At 50.1% G+C, this 23,688-nt stretch overlaps 5 protein-coding genes across 6 annotated transcripts; 2 read left to right on the forward strand and 3 right to left on the reverse strand.

Moving 5' to 3' along the window:
- Positions 1-12: 12 nt before the first annotated feature.
- On the reverse strand, positions 13-2,306 carry J3458_004941 (uncharacterized protein). 2 transcript variants are annotated; one of them, XM_007810441.2, is made up of 2 exons: positions 1,524-2,306; positions 13-1,432 (listed from the first exon to the last, which is right to left on the reverse strand). In XM_007810441.2, exons 1-2 carry the CDS (start codon positions 1,657-1,659, stop codon positions 69-71), a joined length of 1,500 nt encoding a protein of 499 aa, XP_007808632.2. In that variant the 5' UTR covers positions 1,660-2,306; the 3' UTR covers positions 13-68. The 2 variants fall into 2 exon arrangements, with proteins under 2 accessions (XP_007808632.2, XP_065976029.1); XM_066118509.1 differs by having other exon boundaries at positions 15-1,986.
- A 785-nt stretch (positions 2,307-3,091) lies between these two features.
- SKS1_3 (Serine/threonine protein kinase) lies at positions 3,092-4,285 on the reverse strand. Its single transcript, XM_066118510.1, has 2 exons — positions 3,510-4,285; positions 3,092-3,438 (listed from the first exon to the last, which is right to left on the reverse strand). The coding sequence occupies exons 1-2, from the start codon at positions 4,060-4,062 to the stop codon at positions 3,101-3,103; spliced, it is 891 nt and encodes a 296-aa protein (XP_065976030.1). The 5' UTR covers positions 4,063-4,285; the 3' UTR covers positions 3,092-3,100.
- Positions 4,286-4,771: 486 nt separating this feature from the next.
- Positions 4,772-5,433, forward strand: RTS1_2 (serine/threonine-protein phosphatase 2A 56 kDa regulatory subunit delta isoform; the record flags this gene model as incomplete). Its single annotated transcript, XM_066118511.1, has 2 exons — positions 4,772-5,300; positions 5,396-5,433. The coding sequence occupies 2 exons, from the start codon at positions 4,772-4,774 to the stop codon at positions 5,431-5,433; spliced, it is 567 nt and encodes a 188-aa protein (XP_065976031.1).
- A 429-nt stretch (positions 5,434-5,862) lies between these two features.
- Positions 5,863-6,192, forward strand: J3458_004944 (uncharacterized protein; the record flags this gene model as incomplete). The annotated part of the gene is made up of 1 exon (XM_066118512.1): positions 5,863-6,192. The coding sequence occupies one exon, from the start codon at positions 5,863-5,865 to the stop codon at positions 6,190-6,192; it is 330 nt and encodes a 109-aa protein (XP_065976032.1).
- Positions 6,193-11,901: 5,709 nt separating this feature from the next.
- J3458_004945 (uncharacterized protein) lies at positions 11,902-13,186 on the reverse strand (the record flags this gene model as incomplete). Its single annotated transcript, XM_007810444.2, has 2 exons — positions 11,902-12,069; positions 12,124-13,186. 2 exons carry the CDS (start codon positions 13,184-13,186, stop codon positions 11,933-11,935), a joined length of 1,200 nt encoding a protein of 399 aa, XP_007808635.2. The 3' UTR covers positions 11,902-11,932.
- Between the last annotated feature and the right edge of the window lie 10,502 nt (positions 13,187-23,688).

A 23,688-nucleotide genomic window follows, 5' to 3' on the forward strand; every position in this document is an offset into this window, starting at 1 on the left:
TGTTATATTCTGTTCCTTTATACCATTATGCACACAAGTATTACCATTTCCCCTCATTTAAAAGTCTTCTACTGCTCTACAAACTGCTTGTCGTGCAACTTGTGCAGGGTAGATGTATCCAGCAGCTCCCCAGTAGACGATCTATAAAAGTCAATCTTCAAGTTCTGGGCATCCACAAAGCTAATAGCAGCATAGCTAAAGTCGTCGGCGTAGGCAAAAGCAGTATAGGCAGGCTTCGTCCCGACAGCACTCAGACCCTCGATGTTGCCCGCGCCACCCGCGACGATATACACGGGCGCCTTGGGGTTGTTCAGGCCCGCAGGGTCAGCGGTCCCATTGACCACGGGCACGAATCGCTGCGAGTTGTGTACGTGCCCAAAGACACCGAGGTCGACGCCGTACTTGTACAAGAGTCCCTCGAAAGCAGCCTGGCAGGGCTTGCAAGCCTCGCCGCCGGTCGTGTACCATGGCCGGTGGCCGGCAACGATGACCCAGGGAGTGACTGTGCGGTCGACCGAGGCGAGGTCCGCTTCGAGGAACTGGAGCTGCTGGTTGGGGCTGCCGAATGGTCCGCTGTTGAGGCCTGCAGAGCCGTCTGGGCCGTCGGGGGCGCCTGCGAAGTCGGTCTCGGTGTCAATCATGACGATGTGGGCCATGCCGTACTCGAAGGAGAACCAGAATGGAGGCTTGGCTAGTTGTTTGGCCTTGTTGGCATTCACCTTTGCCGTGGCATCCCGTGACGTTGACGCAAACGAGGTGGGCATGCTGCTGCCAAACCTGGTCATGAAGTCGGTAAAGTTCTTCTGGCCGCTGGGGCAAAGGCCCGTGGTGTGAGGGATCTCCTCGCAGGCAGCTTCGTGGTTGCCGGGACTGGCCATGTAGGGCTTGCGCGAGGAAATGGGAGCAAGTTGGTCGTAAAACTGCTCCAGGATGGCCTGGAAGGCGTCCTTGCTATCGAAAGCATTGTGGCCTCGGAGTATCCAGTCGTCGGCGTATGCAAGGTCACCGGGGTGAATGACAAATTCGTAATCGTTGATGGTGTCGGCGAGACGCTTAATGGTGGTGTGGTTGAGCGAAGGAGGGACATTGGGGATACCGTCTCTCTTTGTCTGGTCCATCTTGATGGTGTAGCCGTCCTCGCCATAGACGCCGAGATCGATGATGGCATTGATTGAGAATGGGGTCTTGTCACCAGCCAATCGGGGACTGAGGAAGGATGCCGTGGTCGAGTTGGTCGACACAATTTGGTAGTAGTATTTGGTGGCTGGGCTCAAACCAGTGACGGTGACTGTGTTGAACCAAGTGCGCGAGGATGGGTACGTGGCAGCAGACGTGATGGAACAGACTTGCTCCGTCAAGGAGCCTTCAGATGCGCCGTACTTGACACATGCCTTGTCCAGCTGTTTGTATGTATTCCAACTCACAGTGATGCCTATTTCAATGACGGTGGTGGATTAGCTGGTGTCTTTGGCCTGTGGTCTGTGGCACGCGATTGTCTCTACATGGTGAGTGTTGAGACTAACTGTTTGGTCCGTTGACGGCAATTCGCTGTTGAACTGGAGTTGTGAAATCAGATGGAATCGGAGGCAGATGAGCCTTGGCGGCAACACCGATGGCGAGAATCACAGCGCTCTGGGCGCAAGTAAGTAAAGACATCATTCTGTGTCTGTGGCAGCTAACGGAGCTTTGCCGGCGCAATGAGACTCAACAACACGCTTGATTCAGTTTTCTGGAAGCCATTTGTTGTCTCTCCGGGAAGTGTCTGGTGTGTGTATATATAGGTGCGTCGGTGTCTACACTAGGCCCTTCCGACTTAGCTGTCGAAGCTTCGACGGACGTGATTGTCTTGTTCGCCATTAGACTGAGTTGGAAGCTACCCAATTGTCATGGTTAGCGTGTTCTCTCGTGGCGTGTCCATGAACCGTGATTGGCGAGATCTGCATCTTCGGCTGTAGTAGACCGTCTCGTCAAGTCGTAAGCCCCCCTCCCTTGGCTTCGGTTCGCGCCCAACAATGGCTGCTACCCGCCCTTTTCGGTCAGCAGTTCAAGTTAGGTCCCGGAGAATCATCTCATCATTCTCATGTATGAAAATGGCAGGAGAGATCCTGGAAGAGTCGGCATGAGGACGAGCTTGGACGTGAGAGCGCATGATCCTCCCCGGCTCTCGTTCCTTGATGGAGTGGAGCCGGGCAGACACTAGTTCCCGACGGAATTTGAAGAGAAGTAATCGATTGATGGCTTGGGACGCTATGCCGCTGGGGTAAGGTACGGATATAAGTTGCGTTGTACTGCGTGGTAGTATTGACAGGGAACAATGCTATTGTTGCATTGACCAACCGCAGCAGCGACATTAAACATCGCCTCGCCGTTTGCACAAATCCTGCCATGGACGAGCCATTTATCGCCACTTCCTAAACAAACCGTGGAACCTAAACTTCGAGTGTGGTCAGATTGGATCCACAGGACCCCGTCGTCTGATGACAAGGGACGGATATTGACAGGAACAGGCTGGGGAGTCTGTCATGTCCGTGCTCGGAAAGCGGACCAAGGATCGATTCGAGAAGCAGATCTTGCAGACCCGTAGCGTGTCATGGACTTTGGAGCTGCCCTTCAATCGTATGGCGCTATATTAGAGACGGGAGTAAAAGCTGAAGCTCACCCTCAAGCTTGCACATCTCATTGTGAAATGTAATAGCCGTTCTGGCAGCGTTTGGACCAAATCCTTTGACACTCTTGTAGGAAGTGGCGGAAGAAGGGCAAATGATCAAGGTTTACGCTTGCCTTTGTATGTGTACGCGTCAATGGGGAATCATGGGATGAATCTGCCGTGGGCGGAGGGTTCTCGGGGTACACGCAGATTCATCCCATCCGAAGCATTCTGGCTTGACTTCTGAACACTTGACCCAGCGGCGCTTACAGTTGCAGCAGCATCGTTTCGGCTTTTGAAATCCTTTGCCGGGAATCGGTTTCCTCTTTTTTTTCGCGGACAAGGTGCATCGTTTTCCGGCTTTTTTGCCATTGTCGCGCCTGCTACCAGCAACACGGAGATCAGACGTCTAGCAGTCACTACTCTAGAGGGTCTAACTTAATATCTCTTGTGTTATGCAGCTAGCAGAGCTCTATCATACTTTTCTTTTGGCTTGGTGAAGCTGGGACAAGCCACAATCCTGTCTCGGAGCTCAGGCAAGGTTATCCTATATCTCGGGTTAGGGTTGAAGATCCGCCTCAAGATATTGTTAAGGTCATCGGACAATGGGAGGATCGACGTAAGAAGGTGGTAATTTGCGGTGTATGCCCGATAGGTAAGGTCTTCAATGGATGCCTGTCCCCACGGGCTGAGTCCGCACGTCAGGTTGACCAGGATGATTCCCAAGCTCCAGATGTCGCTGGGGGCCGACATGTGATGGTGTACCTCCCTTGTTCCACAATCCAGACACTCTGCCAACGAAATATGAGTCAGTAAGAGGCAAGCAAACGTAGTGTAAAGAAAAGAGCTTTAGGGCACGCACCAGGGCTCATGTAGGCCATAGACCCACGGGTACCGTTGTCAGATGTTGCATTAGTTGTAGCGAAGCCAAAGTCTGCCAATTTGACTGTTTGTCCGTTGTTGAAAACTAGGATGTTTTCCGGCTTAAGGTCGTGATGGTAGATGTTGCATTTATGACAGTATTCTAGAGCATCAATGATTTGAAGGAAAATACTTTTAGATAGCACATCGTTGCCAACGTACAGGCCGCGTTGGGTTATATTTAGGAAAAGATCTCCCTCTTCACAATATTCGATGACAACATAAATGCCCTCGGTTCTGTCAAGAAACTTGTGTATATCCACCACGTTGGGATGTGCGGAGGCTTGGCGGTGAAGTTGAATCTCCCGGTGATAGTTTAAGAGCTGCGAAGCATCTAGACGAGACCCATCGGCATAGAATTTATTGAGACACTTGACAGCATAACGCGTACCAGTATTAACATCGGTAGCCAAGTACACCACGCCGTAGGAGCCGGTCCCTAATATACTTTTCAATTCAAGGGACCCTGCGAGCATTTGTCCTAGCCTCTCCATGAAACCAAATCGAGTCAAGGAACAGGGAGTTGTATTCAGACGCCGAGGATCATGAAAAATAGAGCAAAAAGCTCGAGGAAAGAGAAGCTAGTAATATGTAGGTCGGGTATAGCGGGCATGCGACACGGGGACGTGATCAGCGCTTTGCGCGCAACACCCATCGACAAGAGAATCGGCGGCAGCCACAAGCAGACATGACTCAGGCCCCTATTGAAAGCTTAATGGAAAAAAAGGCGAGCGTAGTACGAGTCGTTGACACTTGACGAATGCCTGCCCGACATAGCCAGCCCATGTGGTGTGATATGGGCATGACCAGACCCCATTGGACCATAATGCAACCCTTTCAGCAGCGCAGGACAAGAAGGCTGTAGGGAGCAAGCACGAGAAGTGGCTGACAAGATTCATGTCCCTTTTCTTGTAACGTTGACAACTGCCTACATACTAGGCGTGTACATACCGGGAGTCAATCTACCAGCACTGAGACACCAGACCAGAGTCGGACAGCACGGCGCCGCATCCCAAGATTCCCAACTCTATTTCACGCCAGCCACTTCAACACTCACCATTATTTGAACCCCAGCCGGCTTACATCAAGATTGAATCCTATCAATCGATAGCCAGCCCGGCTTCAATCTTGCCTCGACTGACTTTGGACTTTGGCAATTCGTCGCCATGATAATCTGCCTATCCTGCCTACTTCACTGTATCGATGGAAACTGAACTACCTACGCTTGGTGATATCCTATTGAACACTGCCTCACCGCCATGGACTTTGCACGCCTTCACGGCTCATCTCAACCGGCACTGCTGTCTCGAGGCTCTTCAGTTCATTCTCGACACCCAGCATTATGCTGCATGCTACGAAGGCCTTGTCAGAATCAACTCTGCGTCATCCAGCAGTAGTAACTCGGTCGCTAAGCTGTGGCAAAATCTAATAAAGCTCTACATCCTTCCCACTGGCCAGCGACAACTCAACATAGCTGAAAAGGAGCGAGAGCATCTACTGCATCTCCCACCCGAACCTCCACCCAGTCCATCCGAGCTTCACGAAGCTTGTCGATGCGCATATGATCTCCTGAATGACTCATTGACCGCGTTTTTCAGGACGTCGGAGCCGATGCAGGACTCAGAGGAGACTCGGTCGCCGCCCGACCAGCAACCACAATTGCAGGCTGCAGCGACAGACGAGCATCAAGATGGGTGGCTTTGTCATCTGTTTGGAGCCTGTTTGAAGCGGTGTAAGTAGTTGGTTCCTACCTTGGGTTATACGCACGCGAAATGATGTGCTACTTTCTGGGACCATACACGAACCCAAGACTCGGAACACTTATAGGCTATAAGCACAATGATGAAAGAGCCAGTTACAGTTGACCAGAGATGTTCCATGCTATGAACAGCTCCGCAGGTAAACGGGCAGTTGTCAAGTTTACCTCCAGATGTCGAGATGCCTGCTTACCGCTTCTTGGTACTGTACCGTGGCAGGTAACCCTCGGCCACACTTGATGTCTTGTCCCCGATATTCATCAGATTCATTCAACGGATAGCTATTCACGCGCCCTGTAGCTCACAGGCCCACAGAAATGGAACTTGAAAAAAAAAAAGAGAAACTGGTCTGGTGGGCGAGGATTTTATCCAGCATGACGCACGCCTTGGACGCTACTCTCTGGCTACCACTTCGATCAATTTGTATCGGCCAAGGCATACACATCTTTGCACGTCAGTCGCATAAAGACAAGGGCCATTCAAGTAAATTCCCCAGTATACATTCAAATTCGTGGGACCACGAGAACAAATATCGTCATGCTCAGTGCATTGGTAGCTCATGCCATTGTCCCCTTTCCAACTACAACCAAGGTTGAGGTGTGTCCGAGCGCATCTGATGCCGACGAGTTAGACTTGGAGCCCTTTCAATACGCCAAACAGCTCGAGTTGGCAAGGCTGCCTTGTTCTAGCGATGTCTCTGCAACACGACGGCAAGACCTATTCTTGGGGAGGGTCGAGCAGTGTAATGTCATATTTGACTTTGAGAGCGCCAGCAATCCATCTTCAAAATCCGTCAAGACCCTTGCGCTCAAAGAACTACAAGACCATGTCACGATTAATGGCTTCTTTATGCAAGAGCCCATGTAGCAGCTGGTGGCCGACATGTTTGCCAAGAATGTCTTCCGACCCGTGTTGCAAAGCGAGAACAGCCAACTAGAGGTGTTTAACTTTAAAGATAACGAGGGCGACATTTTTTTTGGAAGTGGCCTGAGCTCACGTTGAGCCTGTTTATGAGCTCGTTAATGTCGTCATGCAGAACAAATTCTTCTTGGTCACAAGCATGGCTGAATCCTACATTGGTAGATTCGTGCTGTGACTTCTAGTCCGATTTAGATGTCAAGATGCTCGAGAACGAGGGCTCCTCAAGACGACAACTACACGGCATAGACCGCGAATTCCGCAACCTCCGCACCTTCATCCGCCAGTCTATCAACGGCGTTCTTCTCCTGTTTGCTTTTTAAACCAGAAACACCATTCGGCATAGCCGAAGTCCTTGAAGTTCTCGGCTCCATCTTCAGTGGTCTATGCCGTCCTTTGAAGACGAATACAAAGATACCATGATGCGGGTCTTGATACCTTTGTACAAGTCCCCTTTGGGCAAATACCATGCTTGGCTCGTATACTGCATTACCCAGTTACTAGCAAAGAATCATTCTCTTGCACAAACGGTATGTCATGTACAGTCTCGGGGGTTTTTTTTTTTTTACAACGGTAGTGCTAATAAAGAAACCAGGTGGTGCCTAGGATATTGCGGTCCTGGCCAAAAGCGAATAGCGCAAAAGAGGGACCATTTCTCGATGAGATGCAAGAAAAACTAGACCTTATTGATGATGAGGCATTTTCTCAGATACAGGATAAAGTTTACCATAAATTGGCCAAGTCTATAGCTAGCTCATACTCGCTAGTTGCAACACGTGCATTTCATTTTTGGAGCGATGAAAGATTCTGTAGCCGTGCAAGGGCCAATATTGCTACTATTCTTCCAATCATGTTCCCATCCGTCTACGAGAGCTTCAATTGTCACTAGAATAAGTACCAATCTCTCCCTGCATACCCAGTTGCTCCGTTGCTAATTTTCGATACAGGCCTCTACGGAGCAAGATTAATGACCTGATGGAGTTCTTTATAAGTACGAGTCCGCAGCTGTTTGACGACTGCCGGTATAGCTACGCAGAAGAATGCGGCAAAGTAGTTGCCCAGGAGGCGAAGCGGGAAAAGAGGTGGGAGATATTGCGTCAGATGGCAGAAGGGTCCAGAACTTGGCGTTGTTGAAACGATCCGTGAGCTCTGCATGTTCTTGACAAGATAAGTGAATAATGAGTCTCATAACACAACAATACTGTTTACTCCAACCACCCTTGGATGCTCTATACTCTTTGGAGAGAGAAAATGACCTGAATTGGGGTACGTATTCTCTTGTCTCAAACACAAGTTCAAGCATTATGAGGTAGTGTTCTTGTAACGTTACGAGTCACGAGTGAATCTTGTTTTGTGGTGCACAAGCCCTCCATCTGACCTGACAGACAAGTTCATGTCATCTACTTTAGTTGGCAAAAGTCTCCAAGTCTTCCAATATAATCATGATCTTATGACTTGTAGAAATCATGTCAAGTCTTCTTGTTTAATCAAGAGAGGTATCCAGCAACTCTCTATGGCGGTCGATGCGCTGCTGGTCCTAAACTTGCTTAGTCTCTGTCGGAGTCCGGCATCTATCTGGCCCGGCTTACCAATGCGAGACCTCGGGGCCATTCGACATGGGAAGACGCTGGTATTAAAAGGAGGTGTTTTCCGATGATGGATGCTGTCAACTAGGGTGTAAAAGGTCCACGGGTACCCGTGTGGGTTGCTTACCCGTGGGCGTTGGGTAGGTATGGGTAGGAAAAAAAGACCCAAATGGATCCATGGGGGAAAATGGGGTACCCATGACTATCTATTAGAAATATTAGGTATTTTTGGGTACCTAGATAAGACCTATATAAGTTAATATAACTTACTTTATGCTTTAAAAACTTAAGACTTATTATAAATACGATTAAATATTAAAGGGTTAACGTTAATTATTATAATAAATACTATAATTAATTTATTTGTTTAATTTACATTATTATATTATATTATTATACGTTTATAGGTATCTATGGGATACCCATCTTTATATTAGGTTACCCGTGGTATACCCAAACCACCTACATGATAAAATGGGTAGCCCACGAATAACCCAAGAAAAACTTGGATACCCACGGGTGCCCACGGGTACCCGTTTTTACACTCTACTGTCAACTCCATCTGTGTTGGCTGCACCTCGAATGTCTTGACCTATCCAATCATGTGCGTGGCACTGCGTGCGAGGTATGTACATATCAGGCCACATAATCGATGAGGTGGATGGAAGACGACCCGCAAACTATGGGGACCAGGGTCTGGACGGAAAACCAGGTAGACATGGATGAACATGCCCCGCGGCCCGCCCCAATAAATTTCCCTCTGCAACTCAATGTTCTCACTGCCAGCTTGAGAGTTGCCTGCGTACAGGGGTAGGCGTCAACCTTGACCAATGTGACGTATTAGGCATCTTCCGCTGTGCTTTCTCTGCTGTGACCAAGTCCCCCTGCGCTTTATAAGTGGATTTGGGAACATGTAATATTTTTGCTCTGTCATCTTGGCTGTTGACTGAAATACATTGACCCGCTGCTTCCTCGCAAATGTTAGGGAGCGATTGGCTTGTCCTTTCTACTCGATGTTGTTATTAGTCAACTTCAGAGCTGGCGAGGCACCTGCCGGCAGTTCCAACGTGAGCAGACCATAAACTGCCACTGTGGTACGGGCTGGATAGGTTGCTGTACGGAGAGTCGTAGCATGACGGCACGCTCCTGAACTACATTCTTCTCGTCGCCCTCAGGGAACACTAATATACAATGCCGGTGTTACACGGAAATGGCTGGTTACACAAGGGCTACGGTCACGAGACCTAGGGCACACCGACTTCTTGTATTTATAGACACCTTTGGTCCCTCAAGGCCTTGAGGAAAACCAAGGACCTTTGATACCAAAGACTGTTATTAGATGAATTGAGCTATTAGCTCCAAGCCCTCCTTGAGCCCTTGTCACAGCCGGCTTACTAGGATCACAACCTTGTTACCATTTAATTGGTTTTTTTGCTCAAGCTTCCACCACCGTCTAGAGCTTGAACCTTTTTATTTGCTTCGTCTCCATCTTCTTCTCATCATTGACATCAAACCATCATCCTATGGCCTAGGTTCTGCACCTGTGGTTGACATAACTGCAGCCGTCACTAAGGAATGCGCCAAGTTTGATCAAGTCTATGTCACGAAGACGAGTGCAAGTGTTGCGCCACCCAGAATCAGTCATTGTGCCTCTTTCAGAACGGAGGTTGAATATTCGGGGTATAATATGGAAGCCCTAACTTAGCACTCTCCGGAAAATGCTCTCATACAGGGCGATGGTAACCTCGGCCGCGGAGCCTAGGTCGTCGTGTTAAGCGAGCGCAAACGTCCATCTCAACAGGCAATGCCTGGCCTAGCAAGCAAAGGTACTTGATTGACGGATCATATTCCACTTTGCCAGCTTTCTAGATTTTTAGATAGCCATCGGATTCTCGTATTTCGAGAAACCAATCAAAGTGAGTAACCAGGGTCTGGTCCAAAGAGAGGGTGCTCGCTTAAAAAGCCTGGATTGTCTTTCAGCCATTGTAGGAAGCTACATCTCCCTTAAAGACCCTGCTAATGGTATTTTATCTTTTTCGTCAAGTTGCAAATATAATCGGATGGCCCGAGTATGCCAGATCTCTCGTTGATCGAAGATGGAACAACGCCGCAGTCTTTTAAACAGCCTAATATTCTCCCTTCGTCTCCTTGCCGTAACGTACCTCAAGGTCAACGCCGCAAATATAAGCCCTTTATCATATGGGATAAAGTGTTACTGCTTACTTTGACTAAAATACTGGAATCATTAGCTATGGGATTAATTAGCTGGGTATTGCCGCGCTGGTTTATATCCTTCCAAAGCCGGTTGATTTCATTCTGGAGAAAGCGTATCTAGATTGCAGCTCAAGAAGTCAAGTCAGCTAGTATGATCTCCTATAGAAGCGAATAGAAAAGACAACTCGTTTCCAGGCCCCATTATCTATCTTCGTTATCGCCCAGATTATATGACATTCTGTGCCGCTCCTCATCACTCAGCACCCTGGTAACAGCCTCTCCCGCACGAGTGTCTCGCCAAGTCAACAGAGTCGCAAGTTTTAGTTCTGACACAACGTTTGTTACCGCAGCTGCTACTATAGGTGCTTTCTCGACGGTTAATATCGGAGCACGTAGCTTGGTTCCACGCCCCGACAGCGGAACTGGAGATGGAATGGGTGGAATAGTGTCTATTCCGCAGGTACCGAGGAATCGGACCGGCGTGGTATTCCACCGTCGATTCTGTGCCGTCCCCGTTGGAGCGTACCCGTGATACGCGTTGATATATGTCCCAAACCAGTGTGCTCTTACCGCGTCAAACCCCAACATTGCCGTCCTCCTCATGTCTCAAATATAACTTACAACCTTCATAACTGCCCAAATATAAGCCAGCGCCAACCCTATTCGCAAGGAATGTCAAGGACGATCCTCTGAATAGACCTCTTACCCCTTCCACCCGCAAAACGTCTCTTGCGACAGCCATCGGGCCCGGTCTGGTGGCCTGCGCCTTGCTAGTCGGGGCGGCCAATCTCATTCTTGGCTTCAAAACGTCCACCGGAACCAATATACATGACGCGCAACCGGCGGCAACAGCGGCGCTCACGGCGCTGACTTTCATCTGGTACGGAATACTACGCGCCAGCTCCTCGTTATCTCGAGCCATACTTTGCTTGAACCATTCGTACAGGCTAAATGTCAAGCTCGTCCCAGGCAAGGAACTCGCCACTAACATGGTATACCCCGTCCACAGACGCGTTGGGTGCCTCATGAGTTGCCGTAGAATCTTCAAAACATGCGACTGTTGGTAGGGTAGCAGACCCTCTGTCGTGGAAACTTGGGCGTTTTGCTTAAGCACCTCTGCGGGATAGATGATGGCACACTCCACGAGATCAGCGGTCGCACCGCTTATCGCGTGCACAATCTGGAGAGGAATAGATACCAAGGGACCTCTGGGCTCTGTCAAACAGCGCCTTGGGGCCCTCGTAGACTGAGAAGAACGCTGCGGACGCCGGTATTCCAGTTAGCAAGGTAGGCCCAAAGCCTTGATATAGTCCGAGTAAAAGATTGCGGTGGAACAAGCCATTGAGCTGCCGATGCTGTGTCTTGTAGGTTGGTGACTGAACTCTGGTGATGATGGTGTCCATCGGATGAATCATCACGTCAAATGTGGCAACTGCAGCAGCCTGCTGTTGATTAGCTTGTTTCCTAACGTTTTAATAGATGCAGTGCACTTGCCGTAAGGACATTGCCGCCCCGTCAAATGACATGGTTGAGAATACTGGTCTCTGCTTTGCATTTCGCGGGTGGTTGTTGGATGAATACCAGTCAGCCAAGTACATTCACTGCCCTCGTCAAAACGCGTGGGGTGCTGCGTAATTTCACAACCTTGAAAATATGCCATAGGTGCGCAGGCTCATCGGACCGACGTTCAAGTCAAGGTAAGTTGAAAAAAAGAGAACACGATGATGCGTTGTTGAGGCGAAGCATTCACCGAGGCAGTGTTGGTTGGCCCGATCCGCGGACCCCGCCACATCCGGTGCACCATTACACTACGAAAAGACTACAGATGAACAGACAGAAGAGCCAAGCCCTACTAATAAGTGGAAAAGCTTTTGCGAAAATTATGCTATTCACACAGCGGTGAACCTCAGGTACAGCTTGTCCCCCGCCGGTCTGGATGAATACCCATCCGTCTGTTCCATACCGTCATCGTCGACAACGGATGTCGTGAAATTGGTGTAAATTGCCGCAATAATGTTTTTAATACCTAAAATTAAAAAAGTTAATTGCGAACTTTCCACCATAACACTAATGCACGTACCTGTCAGTGCGAAATTCGAGCCAATACACATGCGTCCACCACTGCCAAACGCCCAAAATTGCCGATTCATCTGCGTCCTGTTGTCGTCGTCCACCTCTTGCGCAAGCCATCGTGTATGGTCCCATGTTCGCGCATCCGGGTATACCCTCTCGTCTAGATGAAGCGTGTGCGCTAGAGACGCAATCCGGACACCGCCCGGGATATCATATCCCCCAATTCGACAACCTGGATACGGGGTAGACCGTGGTTGTGGCCCCGGAATAGGCGCATGCAGACGAAGCGTCTCCATCACAATCGCATTCAAGACCGGCAAGGTATCCAGCTGTTTTGGGTCCGGTAACTCACTGCCTTCATGTACAGGTGGTTCCATTGACACAAGCTCTGTTCGAAGCTGTTCCTGGACGTCGGGCGACCGAGACAGTCGCCAAGCGATGTAAGTCAGCACAATACCGGCAGTCTCATGACCAGCCAGCAGTTGATCCAGAACCTCACTGGCCACTGCCAAACTCTTCTGCTGAATAGAAGTGCTATAAAGCAACGAGGCCTGCCCCTCCGTCTTCTCTTCCTTGTCAATGCCTGCGTGCATCGCCTTGAAGACAACCGCTTCATCAGCAGGTAGATGTAGCCCCTCGACATCATTGTCCATCGTTTGTTCAGTCCTGTCACACATGTTTTTGTTCCACACCCGTATTTCTTCATTGGCGTCATCGACAAATGATGGGTACAGTCGAATGCCTAGCTTTCTACATAACCTTGTCAGGCCGGGAAGTTCTTGGGGCCAGAAGTGATGACGGTGCCGCGAGAGATACAGTTGCAGCCAGCGGTCTCGATACGACGTGTCCTCGATAAAATTGGTGCTGTTTCGCATTCCGAAAATATACGATGAAATAAGGTCCATCGTTGTCGCCATGAATATAGACTGTACTTCTGTGCCTTTGGCGTCGGGCTTTGCAGCTTCTCGTCTGAGCAGCGGGACGAGCCTCCCCAGCAAAATGGCTCTGCTCTGAGCTCTAGCCGGGGCTGACGCGTGGATATAGGACTTGGAGTAGACGTTGGATATCATCCGTTTTCTGCGCGAGTGTTCCTTGGACCCCAAAGTTGAGAACACGTGTGGAACGCTGGGTCGTGTTAATAAATGGCACTCCTAAGGCTCGGTAATTGACGCACCCATAGTTATCAAAGACTCTGTACCAGTCGGACTTCTCATAACCTCCCTGATATATCGCCCGCATGGCATCTACCCCGTCTACGCTCAACGTGTTGGGCGCGACTCGAACAATTGGCCCATGCCTCAAGTGAGCTTTGAGGAGCGTCTCATTTTCTTTCGCTTGCTTTCTGGCACGCAGTATCCAGTAGTTGGACAAAGAACAGGACCAGTGTGCGGTAGGGATCCTTGCAAGCGGGCTGAAGAGTGCCGGCTGCAACACAAGCGTGTAAAGTATGAAAAGGACTATGGCGGCAGCCAACAGTACGAGTGTCTCGGTCTGCATGCTTCAAGAGTAAGTACCAGGCTGTTCTTTTTCAATCCCACGCTCTGAGTCCAATAGTGATAATAATGGATGGTCACTACGGGATATTTAACTCGGTGAAGGTCGGGGTGTGGTGCGGCATATCACCCATCTATCGCCGATGGCTGACCCCGCAAGCCATGTTTCAATCGTGAGAGTCAAAGCCAGTTTCGCTGCGGTATTCGGGCCTATGCCTAGATTGGCCGTGGTGGGCCTCCTTGCATTGCTAGAGTTTGACACTCACGGCAAGAGGTTACTATATTTAAGTAGAATATCAGTACTCTACTGGTTCAGAAGTTGATCTGATAAGACCGGGTTTGAGTACCTGAATAAGCTACATACAATAACAGCAGTGCTATTTTCTCTAAATTAAAAAAAAAAAAAAAAAAAAGAGGGCTAAATGCAGGACATCTAGTAACACTGTATTTTAGCCGTATAGTAGTTTCTGTCACAACTCTATCTCTATCTGGAGGAGAATGATGTTGTTTGAGACCGGGCATTATATTATGGTAGTATTGTACTAGACTACGTCACGGAACGGCGTCGGTATGATGCCCCCGAGTTCACCGATACTCTACCTAGTTTTAACGGCTAATACGATGCTAGTAATACAGAAAGTCTAGAGCTGAAGGTCTGAAACGGCCTTCGCCATTGCTAAGCTGATGTTAAACCCTTGACGCTCATTGCTAAACTACCCTCTCGCCACACCTGCTCATCGCCTCCTCCGCGGACGGCGAGGATAGAAAAAGGTATAGCGGGAAGCAATAAGCGAAAAAGGGGGTACGGTTTCTTTAATTCTACACCAAAGACAGCTAGAGAAGAGTCCATTATGGATTGTGCGTCTGCAATCCGACAGACGAAGGATGCAAAAATACGGGATTTGTGGCCACCAAAGAGGTTAACGTGAACAAGAAGAGAAAGGGGGGGGGGGGGGGTGACACGCTCCACTAACTTGAGCTGCATCACATAGCCGTTGGTCATGGCCTCATTTTTTTCTCATTGTCAATCTCCTTTGCACAGGGCCCTGTCTGAGCAAGGGCAACGCATTTGATCGGCGCCAGACAGACGCTTGTTGTTGGTCCATGAACCTCGTGTTTGGAAATCGGGCTTTAGAGAGGGTTGCAAAAAAGCGAGACCTTTTGGAGAGGAAGGCTTGAAAAGGAGATTAGCCATGCAATCGGTTAATTTGCAGTGTAATTTAGTGTAACGGTTACCTTGAGGTTAGAACGCCACTTTGAGTGAGAGCACAAGGGCTTTGTGTGACCCCTAGTGAATTGTGTAGCCGGCTAGGCAGCACTTTTGAATTGCACCTCCGTCCGATTCTTGAACTTTGACTACTTCTACCTGGGCTCTCATATTCGTATCCTGCATTTCAAAAACCTATGAACTGGCTGCTATAAGTCGATTTTCTGTTATGTGACCCTTCATCTTTCTCTCCTCCAGAACGGTGATTAGCACGGCCCTTTTGCCGCTGCAGTACGACCCGTTACTTGCCTATGTCAATTTGGCCCTTCGTGTAACTGAAGATCCGCTGTGCATGTGTATGCTATTGTCTTCGCATGTCGCTTGCTCTGAAGTGTAATGGCCAGAAATGTTGGTTATAGTTCCCTCAATAATACGTTTACACAAGATGCCCTATTAGAAGACTATCAGCAACGCCATGTTCGTTGCATCGATGTGTTAAAGATATGCACCCATGGGATCACTCTGCCGATGAATAAGTCCGCGATTGGGCAATCCCGGAAAGCCATTAAAGCCATTGAGCGGCATATATTGATCTTCTTAGGCAAAAAAGGTAGTGGTTAGGTGATTTTTTTTCAGCCGAAGGCTGACTCTACATTAATCCATAAGTTTTCCGAATAATGAGGGTTTGGTGCAGGCTTGACAAATAAGTTTCTATTGGTCCAAATTTTGTATGGGAAATCGCGAAAGAAGGCTGGATTGGTTGGTGGCTCTAGAAAAGTGGGTAAAGGACAGCCACCGTCTGTCGGTGCTTCTTTGTTTACTTCTCTGTTTACAATCGTTTACAATCGTTTACAATCGTTTACAATCGCTAAATTTGCCCAGCGATCTGTTCGTTTGCTTGGCCAGCAGCCTTTCTTCCATTATTGAAACAGATGTACCGCATGGTTGGGTATGGATTATGATTCTAGGGGTAATATTAGTCCTAGATCTGAATTGGCAGTCCATTGCCCGTCTTGCGACCGAACAAAATCACCAAGTAATTTCGTTAGCAGGAGGAAATCTGCCAATCCAACTACAACCTGTCTGGAATGCCGGGACCACCGCAATTCCGAGGTAACTGACACCATTGATATACTATATATGCCTCCCTAACCTGATCAAGCGTGCCAGGTCCAAAGGTGCCGTCCTTGCATTGAGAAAGCTGGCTGTCCGTCCTACCTCAGCTGAGAGATCTGCCCCGAAAAGAACCGACAGAGACGCTGGCCTATCGCCTCCTAACCAGAGATCTGGAACCCAACCTACATCGCCAGAGAAGCTACGGCAACAACATACAGCTAGGAGTTTGTTCGGAGAGCCAGGCAGCCAGCCGCAGATAGTGCTGGGGACGCCGATCCCACCAACCCAAGCGAGCTCGCGGCTCTTCCGGGCTCTAGCTCCCTCACCGCCTGTGCCGCCCTCGACCGATCCTGTCGCCTCACATTCTGATCCATCTACTGTCCGAAGCAGCACGACTGGTGTGGACTACTCTTACCTGGCTGTTAGGTTCCACAAGGGCGGGAAGGACTCGCAAGATGATGCCTCCAAGGCCGGCGCCAGGGCCAAGCAGGCCACTATTCGGCGCGACCATCGTTCACGACGCCGTGCAGGGGAGGCTGTGTCACTAACTCCCACAATCTCTCAACTCGGCGTCTTTGAAGGTTCTGATGGTCCTGGAGAAGGTATCCTTGTGCTGTGGTCCCGGCAGTTTGTTCAAGCTAACCACGGAACGTAGCTGGGAGTCAAGATCGACTACAGGCAAATGAGCTCCCAGATGGGGATGGAATGACCAAGGAAGCGGATGACAGGGGACAGTTCTCTGAATCTGATGTTGACGTCGAGGACTATTTCAACTTGCTGCTTTCACCTGCTCGACCACGGAAGTACCTCGAACACCTAGGGGTAGAGTCTGATTCCGATCTAGGGGACGAAGACGGGAACGATAATAGCAATGCCTTGGACGAAAGCCCTCTTCGCTATTGCTCGCGGCAGCCTTCCAGAAAGTCAGGGCCTCGTCGCCGTGCTCGCCGTGGTCCTGCCCCTGGTACAGGAGGGCGGCCAAAAAAATCTCAAAGGCAAACTCGATCGTCGGGGCCGCCACGACGGTACCGGAGTCCAGTGATGATTCCACCTGAAGAATCGGCCGTATTTCACGCACAAGATCCGGTGTGGAATGGGGACCTGGACGCTTGCGCCTTGACCTGTCGTGATAAAGCAATCCTCCGTGAGTTCTGGACAAAGCTGGACAATGACCAAATGCAATTTTGTGGTCGATGTCAAGAGCGTTGGTTCCAGATGAAGATCGATTCTGATGGCATTTGTGCGCGTTGCTGTCGAAAGGATGATAAACGCGGCCCTGAAGAGCCGTACTTCTTCTCTGTGGACAACCAGTTGGATTTTGGCTCCGTACCGACTCAATTGCCTCAGCTTACACCTACTGAAGAGTCTTTAATAGGCCGTGTTCACGTCCACGTGAATATTATGCTTGTGCGGGGCCAGCAGTACAAATATCGGGGACATGTTGTTCACTTTCTCCGCGAGGTTGGCTTGGTGTACAACCAACTCCCGCTTTTGCCGCGGGAGTTGAACACTGTATTACTCCGTCCTTCCAATACGTCGTCCCATGCAAACCTTAGCCGGCAATTCACCCGCCAGTTCCGTGTACGCCGCCAGCCAGTTGCCATATGGCTTAACTACCTCCGGCGCCATCATCCTGGCTATCGATGCATCGTCATCGACGAAGAGCGGCTGAGTCAATTGCCTCAAGATGGCAATGTCCTGGACGACATCCCCCAGAGCCAGGTGGAGGCTGCCGAAGTTGGACCCGAGGAAGATGAGGAGGCAGAACCGGACCTGGAGGACGAGGCTGCGGTGCCGGACCTTTTGGCCAAGGACACGGAGCTCGATGCTCTGCGGTCTATTCTTGCCGGAGAACCAGAAGCTGAACCAAGGCTTTCCACAAGCTTCCAGGAGCAGGTGCAGCACGAGCTGCAGCTTCCGAATATACGGCGCACACCCATTAATGAGTTCAATCGCTCTCATGCCCTACTCTCCTTAGCTTTTCCCTGCCTCTTTCCTGACGGGAGAGCCGACTTTGTTGAGCCTCGGCTACGGTCAATCGACTACAAGGACTACATCGAGCACGCGATGCGCTGGCATGACGGGCGTTTTGCACGCCACCCGACCTTCCGCTTCGTCGCCTTCAATACTCTGATGCGGTCACAGGCCCGTGCACGGTCCAAATTCTTCGTGAAGCAACACGATGGTAGTCATGAACCGCTCACACGGGAGCAGCTTGTTCAGGCACTGGAGCACAGCGAGGACCCTGAGGCGCAGGTGCTAATCAACTCAATCACAAGACATGCGGTACCTATTCGCGGCACGCGCCCCTTCTGGAACAGGAAGAGGCAGGACCTCGAGGCCTATGCCTACAACCTTGGATGTCCTGGTGCATTCATCACATTCAGCCCGGCAGATTTACACTGGCGGAGTCTCTACCAGCACATGCCCCGATATGATGAATGGCTGGCTGCGTCCGAGTCCGAGAGGATGGGTCTCTCGCGCCAACTTTTGCGTCAGAATCCTCACATTGCTGCTTTCCATTTCTACCGCCGATACTGTTTCTTTCGAGATATCGTGTTAAGCAAGAAGTTCAACATTACGGATTACTGGGATCGGTATGAATGGCAAGGGCGTGGCAGTCCGCACAACCATGGCCTGTACTGGATGGAGAATTGCCCAAGAGTCGACATGGTGGATGAAGCCGCTCGTGATGTTTTTGCACGCACGTGGGGATTCCACATCACTGCCATTAATCCTGAGCCGACTAGGACTATGCCCCAGGGTGAGGGTAACCCCCTGAGCGTAGATCCACTGAGTACAGAACTGACATTCCTGCGTCTCTCACAAATCGTCAACCGCTGCCAGCGCCACAGATGCAATACCACATACTGCTTACGCGTAAGGAAGAGAACCGTTGATCTGGCGAGGGATATGGAAGGCGCTGCTGCAGATATCGAGGCGGCCAATGCGGCCAATCCAGAGCGGGAGTGTCGTTTTGACTTTCCTCGTGCCTTGCGGGAGCTGGCCGCAGTGATCAGGAAGGAAGGCAAGTCGTACTATGTCTTCGAGGCGGCGCGGAATGACAACCTCATGAATCACTTCAATCCCGCCATTATACTAGGCTGGCTAGCCAATATCGACATATCTCCTTGCACCAGCCTACAGGCGGTTATTACGTACGCTGCCAAGTATTGCAGCAAATCTGAGAAGAAGACTGAGCCTTACTGTAAGCTTGCAGACCAGGTTTTGCCGCACACGGCACACCTTCAGCCGCTATTATCCTTCTCCTCTCGCCTGATGAATAAGCTGATTGCCGAGAGAGATTACTCGGCGCAGGAGATTTCCCATCTTCTCCTTAACATTCCTCTGCAGGAAGGCACGCGGATGGTGGTCTCTGTCGACTGCCGTCCTTTGGAGCAACATGCACGTTCGTATCGCGTGGATGAAGATGTCAACGAGACCGTCGGCAGCTACAGGAGGTATCTCGAGAGAAATGACCAGCACGAGGATGCAACTTACCTCGAGTACCTGCAATCGTATAATCTCAAGACGTGGAGGAGACTCGCTGCCAACGCGAAGAAGAGAGTCCTGTCTTACTTTCCTCGATACAGGTCCGTGGAGGCATCTCCCCAGTTTGGTGACTTCTGCCGTGTTAAATTGATGATGGCTCATCCGCATCGCTCTCCAGAGGAGTTGCTCACCGTGGGCGGGCAGCGGTTCGATTCCTTCGCGGCTGCGTACAGGTTTTGCAGAGAGCAGCACCGTGACACCCATGCGGACGATCATTATGGGGAGCCAGATACAAATGAATTGAGGGCTGAGGACGACGAATTTGAGCTTGAGGTCCATGAAGAGCCCATTGTGGATGAAGACTGGCATGAACTCGCCCGCATGCTTCCCGACCGCCCGCTGGAGGAAGAGGATATCGACATGCTCGGCCGCCGAGACATCGACATCAATTATGATTGGACCCCTCACGTTGGACGGTATACTGATGACGGTATTCTCAAGGGCGACTACTGGAAGCAACGCAAGGCGGCAAACCGCCTTGACCTTGATGTGGATCATCAGCCCTTGGAAGCTCGAGATTCCCTAAACCGGGATCAGCGCTTAGTATACGATACCGTGATGGACCACTTCCTGAATCAGGAACCCTCTCAGTTGCTGCTCCATGTGGATGGTGGAGGTGGTACCGGGAAGTCATACCTCATTAATTTGCTCTCCGCGCACCTCCAAGCCGCTGCTGCCGGGAGAGGGACACCTGTTTGGCGTGCCGCGCCCACTGGCGTCGCGGGAAATCAGATATCGGGCACTACTTTGCACTCCCTGTTACACCTTCCAATCAACAAGGACTTCAAGCCCCTCTCGCCCACTGACATGGCCCAGCTCCAGAAGAAGCTGAAGGACATCAACTACCTGATCATCGATGAGAAGAGCATGCTGGGACTGCGACAGCTTTCTTGGATCGATGACCGCCTGCGCGAGGCGTTCCCGAGTAGGAATGAGGAGTTCTTTGGTAGTCTTAACATCCTTCTGGTTGGCGACTTCTTCCAGCTTCCACCCGTGCTACAGAAGCCGCTCTATTACGATAAAGAGGTGCAGGGAGTGGAGATCAAAGGCAGGAACGCATATAGACGCTTCGATAAATCAGTCTTCTTGAAGGTTGTCCAACGGCAACGGGGCGACGATCAGAAGGCGTTTCGCACAGCTCTCGAGGAATTGCGGCTCCTCCAACTGTCAGTCGAGTCCTGGAAACTCCTTTCCGGTCGAGTACAGGCGAAGCTAGATGATCTGGAGGTCGCCAGGTTCGCCAACGCCTTGCGAGTATACGCCACGAAAGATAGGGTGAACGAATATAACCACTACCACCTCGACCGCCTCGGCCGGCCAGTCATTCAGGTCAAGGCTAAGAATGTCGGCCTTGGCGCGGCTGCGGCGCCTGATGACAAGGCGGGCAACCTTGCGAAGCAGATCCCTATATGCATTGGCGCCCGTCTGATGCTGACATCTAACCTTTGGCAGCCAGTTGGTCTCTGCAACGGCGCTCGCGGTACCGTTTACGATATCGGCTGGGCACCGGGGGCTGACCCAGTCCAAGACCCTCCCTGTGTTATCATGATGGAGTTTGACAAGTACAGTGGACCTGTGTTCCTGACCACCGCTGATGGCAGAAAGATTGTCCCGATTCTCCCAGTAGACAGGGACTTCCTCATCGGAAGCACTCTCTGCACTCGCACGCAGTTTCCCCTGATCGTATGCTACGCCATTACGGTTCACAAGTCGCAGAGCATCACTGAAGATGTCATCGTGACAGATCTCTCCTGTCGGGACTTTCAGACTGGTTTAAGCTACGTAGCTGTCTCTCGCGTAAAAACGCTCCAGGGCTTGATGCTGGATGCGCCCTTTGATCGTGGTCACCTGTTTTACGAGTCTCCACCAGAGGGTATGAAGATGAAGATGAGGGATGAGCGGCATAGAAGACGACAGGTCCTTACACGGAATCCATATAGGTCAGACCACGGCTCTGCATAACTAGATAGCTAGCTAAATGTAATGGCTTAATAGTTGCTTGGCCCAAGGACTCCCAGCCTTCGGATGATCGTACCCCTTGCACCCACAGCTCTAACGTGCAAGGGGTGGCGTAGTATTTTATCGTATATTTTCCAATCTCTCTATTTGCTTACATGGTCTATCTATGGGACATTCAAGCTTTAAGGCGGTATTGGGTAATATTTGGAAAGGATATCGCGGCATGGGCACAAAGATCGGAAGCGGGAAGTATGATTCGTCTCTCTCACAAGGTGTATGTCATCGAATCTGCGCAAATTTGATGCAAGGTTGCCATTGAGCGACTCTCTCAACGACAAATGGATCACACCATTATTCCAATACGGCATGAATCAGAGAATAACTTGCTGACTTAAACTGCCTTGCCAGAACAAAGCCCGATTTTCAGTTCACGACGGGCAATGCAGGTTAGTTGCGCTTCAGACAGGCACGGACTACACGGTGATCCATCGTCGACACGTCTGGTAGCCTCCTATTGGTCGGATCCCCCACTTCTCCAAAATGCGTTCAAGTCAAGGATTGATGAATATGTCTTAATGTCGTTATTGTGAATCTCTAGAAACAAACTGTACCAGGATTGAACGAGGCAACTCGATGTTTACTCAGTCCTCCTCTCCAAATTCTCGTCCACTACTGTCCAATCAAAGCTGACTTGCACATTATTCACATGGCTTCCCTTGGAACAGAGTAAGTGCCTTCCGAGCAAACATATGCCGATGGTTTTTAGCTGTCAAATGGCACAATGGCTTCATTCGAATGGAACAGTCCAGTACATACTCCGATTCTGACACAGTCTGCCACTAGCTCCTCCGGCTTGGGCCCTATACGTGCGTGCATTTTCGATATGGACGGGTTGCTCATCGACTCCGAAGACATGATCACTCTGTCAATCAACGAATTGCTAACGAAGTATGAGAGGCCTTTATATGGTAGCTCAGTCATGGTCGGCGAATAACCGCTATCGTTGTGTATTGATACTCCTCTGCCGCCATTAGCACCTTTTCACAGCAGTAGGATGCCTTTGCATCTTACCATCATCAAGGTGAAGTGCAACCAATTGCAAAGAGTCATGGAAGTTTTCGAAAATAAACTTGTTCAACTCGGGTAAGCTTTCGCCGCCAATGCTCCTGGTGAAAAGACATGTGTCATGGTGACTGAGATTGAGTCCAATAACTGTTTCCATTGGAGCATGTGTTGAACAAGCTCCACGGCTGACCAACTTGAAACCAAGTTAGTTTGAATTACTCCAAAGAAGAGCTGGTGTTTTGGGCGCAATAGTTTTAATGCTTTCTCCCATTCTCTCAGCTCATAGACTGATAGTACGGGGGTACGGAACGAGATCCCCTCGAATATATTTGCGAGGCTTGGTAGGATATTACCTTCCTGCTCTAGGTGGTCGCTTGGAAACTTGATGTATTTTTCCCGTTGTTGCTTCCAAGATATCTCGAAATCGCGTGAAGCTCGTTGTTGCATCGTGGTATCGATGTGGATTACTTACGAAGACGACGCCAGCTATAACGTTGACAACCGGTCCATAGTGAGTAAACTTTCGGTTGGCAACGCAAAGATCTCGTTTAAGAATAATTCCACCCAAGCTGTGGCAGACTTTCAGAATTGGCTTCGTAGACTGGGGAAACAATATCAGCAAAGACATGAGCAGCGTCAGGACAAAGATTCGCTACTTCACTCACTGGATCTTAATCAATTAAAACCTCCAGAAAGTAATAACCTAGGGTCAGAATTCACTTCTACAAGGGCTTGCAGCCGGCAAAGGACGAGGACTATTCGAACGCTAGGACGCGTGCGCTGGTAGGGTGGCGAGCCACTCTCGACTAGCAAACGGCCAGTTCTCCGGTAAGTTATTTCCAATGCCAGGAACTAGGACAACACTATTTCAATATCACAGGAATCATGGAAGGGGCGGAGGCGAGCATACTACCCTTCGGTTTTCACTCTTCTTGCGCTTGATGATACTCATGGCAGCATGAATGCCAGCTGATGGAAATATTTAATAACTCTGAGTCCTGAGGCGCGAATTCTAGCCGATATTCCCTTACCTAGTTGGAGGACTATCCGATTTTGACATGAAGTTCATGCGGTCGCAAGAATGGCTGGCATGTTCATCCGGTACGGCAGCCCCTACGACAGCAGATTCAAGGGGATGGCGGGGCTCCGTGATGCCACCGACGCCTCTCTCAAATATCTC

The sequence above is a fragment of the Metarhizium acridum genome, assembly GCF_019434415.1.
Source record: "Metarhizium acridum strain ARSEF 324 chromosome Unknown scaffold_31, whole genome shotgun sequence".
In the NCBI taxonomy this organism is placed as follows: domain Eukaryota; kingdom Fungi; phylum Ascomycota; class Sordariomycetes; order Hypocreales; family Clavicipitaceae; genus Metarhizium; species Metarhizium acridum.

Bases quoted from the DNA above. Each gene is read 5' to 3' on its own strand.
- J3458_004941 (XM_007810441.2), bottom strand. From the start codon at position 1,659: ATGATGTCTTTACTTACTTGCGCCCAGAGCGCTGTGATTCTCGCCATC. The intron at 1,433-1,523 runs GTTAGTCTCAAC...TCATTGAAATAG, and splicing joins TGCCGTCAACGGACCAAACA to GCATCACTGTGAGTTGGAAT.
- SKS1_3 (XM_066118510.1), bottom strand. From the start codon at position 4,062: ATGGAGAGGCTAGGACAAATGCTCGCAGGGTCCCTTGAATTGAAAAGT. The intron at 3,439-3,509 runs GTGCGTGCCCTA...TTTCGTTGGCAG, and splicing joins TATGGCCTACATGAGCCCTG to AGTGTCTGGATTGTGGAACA.